At 51.7% G+C, this 9,867-nt stretch overlaps 1 protein-coding gene across 1 annotated transcript in view; it reads left to right on the top strand.

The window, feature by feature from the left end:
* Positions 1–203: 203 nt before the first annotated feature.
* Positions 204–9,867, top strand: part of RHBDL3 (rhomboid like 3) — a 30,604-nt gene continuing 20,940 nt past the window's right edge. Inside the window, exons 1-7 of the mRNA XM_040438599.1 lie at positions 204–312; positions 3,841–4,067; positions 4,173–4,397; positions 4,813–4,964; positions 5,301–5,413; positions 5,488–5,588; positions 9,112–9,172. Coding sequence (XP_040294533.1) covers positions 204–312; positions 3,841–4,067; positions 4,173–4,397; positions 4,813–4,964; positions 5,301–5,413; positions 5,488–5,588; positions 9,112–9,172 — 988 coding nt within the window. The remainder of the gene's footprint in view (positions 313–3,840; positions 4,068–4,172; positions 4,398–4,812; positions 4,965–5,300; positions 5,414–5,487; positions 5,589–9,111; positions 9,173–9,867) is intronic.

The raw sequence follows: 9,867 nt of genomic DNA, 5'->3' as shown, positions 1-9,867 counted from the left end.
CTGGACATCTCCAGATAACAATGGTCTCTCTGTCACTGAGATGTGAGCGAGGCGTGACGCTGTGTGCTTGCAACTGTGATCTGGAGGCTAAGAGGAAGGAGGAAGGAAAAATAGGAGGAAGAAGACTATGAAAAAAGAAGAGAAGGAAGGAAATAAAAAGAAGAGGACTATGAAAAAAGAAGAGGAGGAGGAAAAAGAAAAGGATGGAGGAAAATGAAGAGGGGGAAGAAAATAAAGAGGAGAAAGGAAATAAAGAGGAAGGAGATCGAGAAATGAGGAGGAAGGAAGAAAAACAGGAAGAGGAATACATAAGTAAATGAAGAAGATACAGTGGGGGAAAATAGAGGAGGAGGAGGAAGGAAAAATGAAAAGGAGGAAGATAAACAAGATGAAGAGGAGGAAGAAGAAGAGAATAAAATAAAGAAGAAGAAAGACGACTAGGGTCAAGGGGAAGAAGAGGATGAAACAAAAAGAGGAGAAACAAAAGAATAACAACAAAAAAGTAAAGAATAGGAAGAGGAGGAATGCAAAAAAGAGGAGGAAGAAGAATACGAGAGGAAAGAACAGGAAAAAGAAGGGAGAAGAAAAGAGGGGAACGGAGAAGAGGTCGCAATTTGCAAATAAACAAGAAAAGAAAAAATGGGAGGAAGTAGAGGAGAAAGAGAAGGGTGAGCTAGAAGGAGAGAAAAAGGGACTAGAAGAGGAAGGAAAAGAAGAGGAGGGTGAAGAATAGGGAGAAAGGGAGGATTAATAAGATAGTGAAGGAAGATTTATAGGAAGGAAAACAAGAAAGGGAAAAGGGAGGGGAAAAAGGAGATGAAGGGGAGGCATTGAGGTTATAGAGCTGTGGTTACATGAAGTACATGTGATAACTCCAGTTTCTCTGGTCCCTCTAGTTTCTGGGGTTCATTTTGGGTGGTCATATCTACATTCTCCAGTTTCTCCTGAGTGTTCTCTCTGGCTCCTCCTGGGTGTTTTTACTGATTTGTCAGTTTCTCCCGGTTCTTTCTGAACTATTTTTTTTCTCAGTACCTCTAAGCCAGTGTCTCTAGGTTCTGCTTTTGTATATTTTTATTCTCGATCATTTGTTTTGATAAGCTAAAAGTGTCTTCTGTGATCATAAATCCCACATTTCAGCTGTCCCATGTGTTTTCCTGAATCTCTTCATTTCATGCTGAGTGGTGCGCCTAGTTCCCCCAATTTCTCCTGAATGGCCTCTCTGGTTCCCCCTGGGTGTTTTTTCTGGTTTTTCCTTATTGTTTTCTCTAGCTCTTCCAGTTTCTAATGGGTTATGTCTATGGTTAGTTAGTCCTTAGTGTCATCTCTGGTTACTCCTGGGCGATTTATCTAGTTCTTCCAGTTTCTCTGGTTCCACCTGGGCGGTGTCTATGGGTACATCTGGCCTGTTTTTGGTTCCTTCAGGATGGTCTTTCATGTTTCTCCTGGTGGTTACTCTAGTTCTTTCTTTTTCTCCTAGGCGTTGTCTCTGGTTACTCTATGGCGGTGTCTCTTGTTTCCCCTGGACAGCCTCTGGTGGTTTCTCAAGCTCTTCTAGTTTATCCTGGGCAGTGTCTCTAGTTCAGTGCTTCTCAATTATTTTCTGTCATGCCCCCCCCTAGGAAGAAGAAAACATTTCGCGCCCCCCGCGCGACTGTAAATAGTATCATCTGTCTATAAAATTGTTATAAGTACTCCTCTGCATAACACTGTATCCTTATTAACGTATAAGAGAATAAAAAAAGAAAGAAATGTGGATCGGACACACACTTATGGGGGGATCTGTGGATGACGGACACTTATGGGGGGATCTGTGGATGACGGACACTTATGGGGGGATCTGTGGATGACGGACACTTATGGGGGGATCTGTGGATGACGGACACTTATGAGGGATCTGTGGATGACGGACACTTATGGGGGATCTGTGGATGACGGACACTTATGGGGGGATCTGTGGATGACGGACACTTATGGGGGATCTGTGGATGACGGACACTTATGGGGGGATCTGTGGATGACGGACACTTATGGTGGGATCTGTGGATGACGGACACTTATGGGGGGGATCTGTGGCTGGCACTGTTACAGGGGGATCTGTGGCTGGCACTGTTATATATGTGCCATCCACAGACCCCCCACCCCATAACAGTGCCATCCACAGTGCCCCCCCAGCCCATAACAGTGCCATCCACAGACCCCCACCCCTTAACTGTGCCATCCACAGATTCCGTGTGCCCGCCGCCGCCGTTTAAAGTTATTAAACATGCCCCCCTCACTCCTAATAGTACCGTATATCCGAATTTCTTCTGTATAATGCCGGCAGGCAGGCCGGGCGGCCGGCGCGTCCCTCAGTGACGTCACTTGTCTGCGCCGCCTGCTTCATTCATAAAGCAGGCGGCGCAGGCACGTGACATCACTGAGGGACGCGCCGGCCGCCCGGCCCGCCTGCCGGCATTCTACAGAAGAAATTCGGATATACGTACTATTAGGAGTGAGGGGGGCATGTTTAATAACTTTTAATTCAATAATACATTTTATATTAGTATACCGGAGGGAGCGGTGGGGCGGGGCTATAGTACAGTGACCGCACCGCCCCACCGCTATTGCCGGCCCCCAGCTCCTCCTCCCAGTCCCTCCCCCGGCCCCTGCTCCGTACATCGCGTCCAGCGCCTGCACCGGCCTCTGATCAGACGGGAGATGAGCGCTTCCACAATGGAAGCGCTCATCTCCCTGCCGCATATTACACTGCGAGCTGTCGGCCGCCCGGCGCCCCTGTTGCTATGGCGCCCTGTGCAGCCGCACAGCCCGCACACCCCAAAGGCCGGCCCTGAACGAGCCCCCCTCTACGGAGCCTGGTGCCCCCCCCTGGGGGGTGCGCCCCACTATTTGAGAAGCACTGCTCTAGTTACAGATGGGCTATGTCTTTGGTTCATCCTGTGTGGTCTCACTGGTTAGTCTTTAATTTCTCCAGTTTCTTCTGGGTGTTCTCTCTGGCTCCTCCTGGATGTCCCTCTGCTTACTTTTAAACTGTGTCTCTAGATTCTCCAGTTAAACCTGGCTGTTCTCTCTAGTTACTTCTGGGTGGTGTCTAGTTCCTCCAGGGTGGTGTCTCTGGTTCCTCCTGGGCAGTTGCTCTGGTTCCTCCAGTAGTCTGGTTATTCCAGTGTGGTCTCACTGGTTACTCCTAGGTGGTCTCTAAGTCCTCCAGTTTGGGTGGTGTCTCTGATTCCTTATGTGTTGTGTCTCTAGTTCTTCCCGTTTTTCTTGGGTGTTCTGTGTGGTTCCTTCTCTGGTTACTTCTGGGTTCTGTCTCTAGTTCCTTCAGTTTCACCTCAGTTTGATGTCTTATTCCTACCAATTTTGTCTCTGATTACTGCTGGGTGGTGTCTCTTGTTCCTCCATTTTCTCCTGGGTGTTTTCTCTGGTTACTTCTGGGTTCTGTCTCTAATTCCTTTAATTTCTCCTTGGTGTTCTCTCTGGTTTCTTCTGAATTCTGTCTTTAATTTCTTCAATTTCTCCTGGACGCTCCACATCCCCCCTCCCCAATGTGTATTCTTAGATATTTAATAGGTTTTTATATGTGTTGTAGGTTGTTGTCATGATCTCGAACATCAGGTTTACATGGACCCCATAATTTTGGTGTTATATGTATGTGATGGGTCCTGTGGTGTGCATGTGTGTGGTGGGTCCTATAATGTATGTGTCATACCCATCATTTTACATGTATGAGTTGTTACGTTGTATTACATGGATGTGGTGGTTATGTTATATGTGGAGGATCTGGTCGTGATGGTTTCTCACATTTCTGTAACTGCTGTACTTGTTGCTGGGGCCCTCCAGAACTGTGGCCCCTAGATATGTGTGAGAGGAGCCAGTGTCTGAGGCCTAAGTCTTCTTGTCTCTTTCAGTTTGATTGTGAGAGCAGCGGCTACATCAGCAATCGACAGTTCTGGACCCTCCTGCAGAAGCATGGTCCTGAGCTGGACCCCCACAAGCTGGATGTCCTGCTGGCCCTAGCACACAGCAATGCAGAGGGAAAGATCTGCTACCAGGATGTCCTGAATCTGGTGAGTGCCCGCAGCGAGGGTGGCAGGACCTGGTGCCGTCAAGTGACCCCCAGCAACTGACTGGACATTAGACGGTTATAATGCTCCTTCTCTTTGTGTCTTTAGATAGGCAACAGAAGGTCTGACAGCTTCCGCCGCGCCATTCTGCAGGGAAACCGACGCCTGTGCAAGAAGACTCTTCTGGAGGAATCCAGCTTGGATCTCACGCAGCGCCTGATCCGCCATGTTGCCTATGAGACCCTGCCCCGTGAGATAGACCGGAAGTGGTTCTATGACAACTACACGGGGTGCCCCCCTCCCTGGTTCATGATCACGGTCACCATTGTGGAGGTAAGTGCCGCTGAGTTCCTGCTCCCAGACAGAACGAGCCTACACAAGACCACAAACCTCCATCTTAAAAGGGTTTTCTGAGATTTTAATACTGATCGGTGGGGGTCCGACACCTGGGGCCCTCGCCGATCAGCCTTCTCTGTGCTCACCAAGCACAGCGCCGTACGTTTTATTGTGGCCGCAGTCGGCTCCATTCACTTCAATGAGGCTGAGCTGCTCTTAGGCCACGTGACTGATGAACGTGATGTCCGTGACCTAGGAGAGTAGGCCACGGGCTCACAGAAGCGCCAGTGCCTTCTCAATACGGTAGACCGTTAGTTCCAAGTCGTGCCTCATAGGCAAAGGCGTTTTATTTGTGTGGGTTCAGTGACGCCTGGTGGAGGGGACGATGATAGTTGCTCTATCTGTGTCGCAGGTCGCCATCTTTGTATATTATGGCCTGCTGCTGAACCGCTTCGTCCTGCAAGTGACGCATTCTCAGTACCTAAAGAAGAATCCTCTGGTGTACCACCCGCAGCTCCGGGCGCAGGCCTGGCGATACCTCAGCTACATATTCATGCATGCCGGGTGAGTAGTGCCCCCACCCATGACCCTGAAAGCAACCCCTGGTACAATTACTCCCAGCTTTTGGGGGATTAATACGCCTGCTATTAACTGCATCTACATGATAACTGCCACTTGCTGAAGTCAGACCCCCCCTTTAATACTGTCTCCTGGCTCTTGCAGGGTAAGGGTCATGCAGAAGTCTCGGGGCCCCTCACCCAAAGTGGGAGGTTATGTGTGGGTTAAGCCTGCACTGTGTGATGTCATCAGTGATTAACACTGTGAGGGGGAGGGGATGTAACAGGCCGCCGCCCATCAGTGGCCCACATCATCCTCTAATATGGGGGTCGTGTCTTCCAGGATAGAGCATCTGGGGGTGAACGTCGTGCTGCAGCTGCTGGTGGGTGTCCCCCTTGAGATGGTGCACGGGGCGATGAGGGTCGGCTTTGTGTACGTTGCCGGAGTCCTGGCAGGTGAGGGGTCACGTTGGCTGCTCATTGTTTCGGGGGGGTCTGGAGATGTCTGATGGTTGTTCTCGTCTCTGCAGGTTCCCTCGCAGTGTCTGTGGCCGACATGACAGCTCCGGTGGTGGGATCATCGGGCGGAGTCTACGCCATTGTGTCCGCCCACCTGGCCAATATTGTTATGGTGAGCAACAGAGCCACCCAATCTCCCCGTCACTAAGGAACTGAACCCCCCAATCTCCCCGTCACTAAGGAACTGAACCCCCCAATCTCCCCGTCACTAAGGAACTGAACCCCCCATTCTCCCCGTCAGTAAGGGACTGAACCCCCCCATTCTCCCCGTCAGTAAGGGACTGAACCCCCCCATTCTCCCCGTCAGTAAGGGACTGAACCCCCCATTCTCCCCGTCAGTAAGGGACTGAACCCCCCATTCTCCCCGTCAGTAAGGAACTGAACCCCCCAATCTCCCCGTCACTAAGGAACTGAACCCCCCATTCTCCCCGTCAGTAAGGGACTGAACCCCCCCATTCTCCCCGTCAGTAAGGGACTGAACCCCCCATTCTGCCTGTCAGTAAGGGACTGAACCCCCCATTCTCCCCGTCAGTAAGGAACTGAACCCCCCAATCTCCCCGTCACTAAGGAACTGAACCCCCCATTCTCCCCGTCAGTAAGGGACTGAACCCCTCATTTTCCCTATCACTAAGGAACTGAACCCCCCAATTCTCCCCGTCAGTAAGGGACTGAACCCCCCAATTCTCCCCGTCAGTAAGGGACTGAACCCCCCAATTCTCCCCGTCAGTAAGGGACTTAACCCCCCCCTTCTCCCCGTCAGTAAGGGACTGAACCCCCCCTTCTCCCCGTAAGTAAGGGACTGAACCCCCCCATTCTCCCCGTCAGTAAGGGACTGAACCCCCCCATTCTCCCCGTCAGTAAGGGACTGAACCCCCCCATTCTCCCCGTCAGTAAGGGACTGAACCCCTCATTCCCCCTATCACTAAGGAACTGAACCCCCCCTTCTCCCCGTCAGTAAGGGACTGAACCCCCCCATTCTCCCGTCAGTAAGGAACTGAACCCCCCAATCCCCTGTCAGTAAGGAACTGAACCCCCCAGAACCCCCCAATCCCCTGTCAGTAAGGGACTGAACCCCCCAATCCCCTGTCACTAAGGGACTGAACCCCCAATCCCTTCCGTCACTAAGGAACTGAACCCCCATCCCTTCCATCACTAAGGGACTGAACCCCCCAATCCCTTCCGTCACTAAGGGACTGAACCCCCCAATCCCTTCCGTCACTAAGGGACTGAACCCCCCAATCCCTTCCGTCACTAAGGGACTGAACCCCCCAATCCCTTCCGTCACTAAGGGACTGAACCCCCATCCCTTCCATCACTAAGGGACTGAACCCCCCATCCCCTCCGTCACTAAGGGACTGAACCCCCCAATCCCTCTATTACTATAGGACTGAACCCCCAAATTCCCTGTCAGTAAGGAACTGAACCCCCCCAATCCCCCATAAGTGAGGCACAGAACCCCCCCAATCCTCCTTTCAGTGACCGACAGAACCCCCCAGTCCCCCCATTAGTGACAGAAGCCCCCAATCCTGTCAGTTAGGGACAGAAACCCCAATCCCCCAATTAGTGAGGGACAGAACCCCCAATCCCCCTGTAGGTGATGGACAGAATGCCTCCTTGGTTCTATGCCAGTAGAAGTGTGCGTGAACCCCAAGATCTAGTGATGCCTACAGGGGTCATAGTGTCGGCCAGAAGTGACCATCAGGAGTTCTGTCTGGTGCTTGGGTTTTGCAGTGGGACATGGGGGTGACTGGTGTTTTGGGGTTTGATATGTGGGTTTTCCAGGGTTTTGGGGTGTGATATCTGAGGTGCCTTGGTTTTGAGGTGTGATGTGTGGGGGTTCCAGGGGTTTTGGGGTGTGATATGTGGGGTTTCTTGGTTTTGTGATGTGGTGCACTACTCACAAAAAGTCCGGATGACCCTAAAATGCTTCTAACCTTTACAGGAGAACTTAAAGGGGTTCTGCACTTTGTTTATGCTGATCATCTATCCAGAGGATAGATCATCAGTTTAAACCAAGTGCAGAACCCCTTTAATGTAACCTTCTCTAACCTTCCAAATGCACACGTCCAACTTAGTTGCCACGTCCTGTTGCCACATCCCACACTGATGACCGCTTAATTGAGAACAAAGCCCTGCGGAACCAGATGATGAATGCCACACAACTCCAGGCACATGTAAGGGAGGTGAGAGGCACCCAAGTGTCACGTCAGACCATAGGAAAGTGTTTACATCATCATGGTCTGCGTGCTAGACGACCTGCCCAGTTACCAGACCGCACCACCAGGCACAGGCGTCATGTCTTGTCATCTACGCTGGACTAGGGATCAGTGGCCTCAGTGCTGATCACTGATGAAAGTCGATTCATGCTGAGCAGAAATGATGGCCACCAACGATGTTGGAGACGTCAAGGAGAGCGCTCTGCATCAGCCACTGTGGTCACCAGACGAGCCTTTGGTGGTGGTGTTACAGTGTGGGCAGGTGTGTCTAGTCAGTACAGAACTGCCCTACACTGTGTGAATGGTCCAGTGACAGCCCAGACTACTAGAAGAACCTCCTTACTCCAGTCATTGTACCTCTGCAGGAACATCACAGGCCTAATGTCATCTTCATGGAGGACAATGCTCCAGCTCATCAAGGTCCATCATTGGGGAACGGCTGCTGGAGACTGGGGGACCTCACATGGAGTGGCCTGCACTTTCTCCAGACCTGAATCCCATTGAAAACCTATGGGATCAGCTGAGTCGCCGTGTAGAGGCTCGTAACTCTGTACCCCAGAACCTCAATGACCTGAGGGCCGCTCTTCAAGAAGAGTGGGACGCCATGCCTCAGCGGACAATAAGACGACTTGTGAACAGCAGGAGACGTCGTTGTCAAGCTGGAATTAATGCTCAAGGACACAGGACAAGTTCCTGAGACACTGACATTTTGTGGCGGTGTACCCAGCACTGGGGTCGGCTTCTTTGTCAATAAATTGTGAGATGAGATCACCATTACTGCTTCTACGTAAATGCCCGACTTTCCTGATGTAAGCCGGAACTTCTTAAGTTTTCCAGAAATTTCACCCGAAAGCCAAACATCCCAAATATTTTGTGAGTAGTGTATGTGGGAGTTCCAAGGGTTTTGGCGTCCAATGTGTGGGGTGTCCAGGGGTATTGGGGTGTGATGTGTGGGGGGTCCAGGGGTATTGGGGTGTGATGTGTGGGGGGTCCAGGGGTATTGGGGTGTGATGTGTGGGGGGTCCAGGGTTTGGGGTGCGATGTGGGGGGGTCCAGGGGTTTGGGGTGCGATGTGGGGGGGTCCAGGGGTTTGGGGTGCGATGTGGGGGGTCCAGGGGTTTGGGGTGCGATGTGGGGGGTCCAGGGGTATTGGGGTGCGATGCGTGGGGGGTCCAGGGGTATTGGGGTGCGATGTGTGGGAGGTCCAGGGGTATAGGGGTGTGATGTGTGGGGCGTCCAGTGGTATTGGAGTGCAATGTGTGTGGGGTCCAGTGGTATTGGGGTGCGATGTGTGTGGGGGGTCCAGGGGTATTGGGTTGCGATGTGTGGGGCGTCCAGGGATTTTGGGGTGCAATGTGGGGGGGTCCAGGAGTTTGGGGTGCAATGTTTTGGAATGACTAATCTTTTCTTTGTCCTCAGAACTGGTCTGGGATGCGCTGTCACTTCAAGCTCCTCCGCATGTCCTTCGCCTTAATATGTAGTGAGTATGAGACACCTAAGCCCCCATGACTGCAGTTTAGGGGTCCTCCATGCACCAGGACTCTGCCCCCCGGCCTCAGCCTGTAGAACATACAGAGATTTCATCATCGTCATCTGTCAGGCGAGATAAGGAGGTGGTGAACCCCATAACTGCTTCATGTCTGCCTGGCCCCTGAGGTACCTCCTGGCTGCTTACAGGGGCCGGAGCATGTAGCAGAGCTGATTCCGAGCGCTCGCGGCTGCTCCTCCTGCACGGAGACCATCAGGGATGTCCTGCACATAGTGATATGAGGGTGCAGCTCGGGGGACGCCTCTAAACGAGACTAAAATACAATAAAAAGCCTGCAACGCCGTTCTCCTGCGCTCCACCTGCTCCTCGGACGCATCTTACTGAACCGTCCTGTGGACAGCGTTCAAAAGCCCAGAGTGGAAAGAACAGACGGTGATGTTGATGATGGAGACAGTGATGATGGTGACTATGATGATGGTTGTGATGTTGACAATGGTGGGGACTGATGGTGACAATAGTGGTGATGATGATGGTGACGGTGGTGACTATCATGATGATGGTGGGGATGGTGACAGTGGTGATGATGATGGTGACCGTGATGGTGACAATGGTGGTGGTGATGATGGTGACGGTGGTAACTATGATGGTGACAGTGGTGATGATGATGGTAGTAATGTTGATGGTGA

The sequence above is a fragment of the Bufo bufo genome, chromosome 6 (assembly GCF_905171765.1).
Source record: "Bufo bufo chromosome 6, aBufBuf1.1, whole genome shotgun sequence".
Taxonomy (NCBI): domain Eukaryota; kingdom Metazoa; phylum Chordata; class Amphibia; order Anura; family Bufonidae; genus Bufo; species Bufo bufo.
Note: the sequence above shows the minus strand (reverse complement) of the source record. Positions and strands in the feature narration are given on the sequence as shown.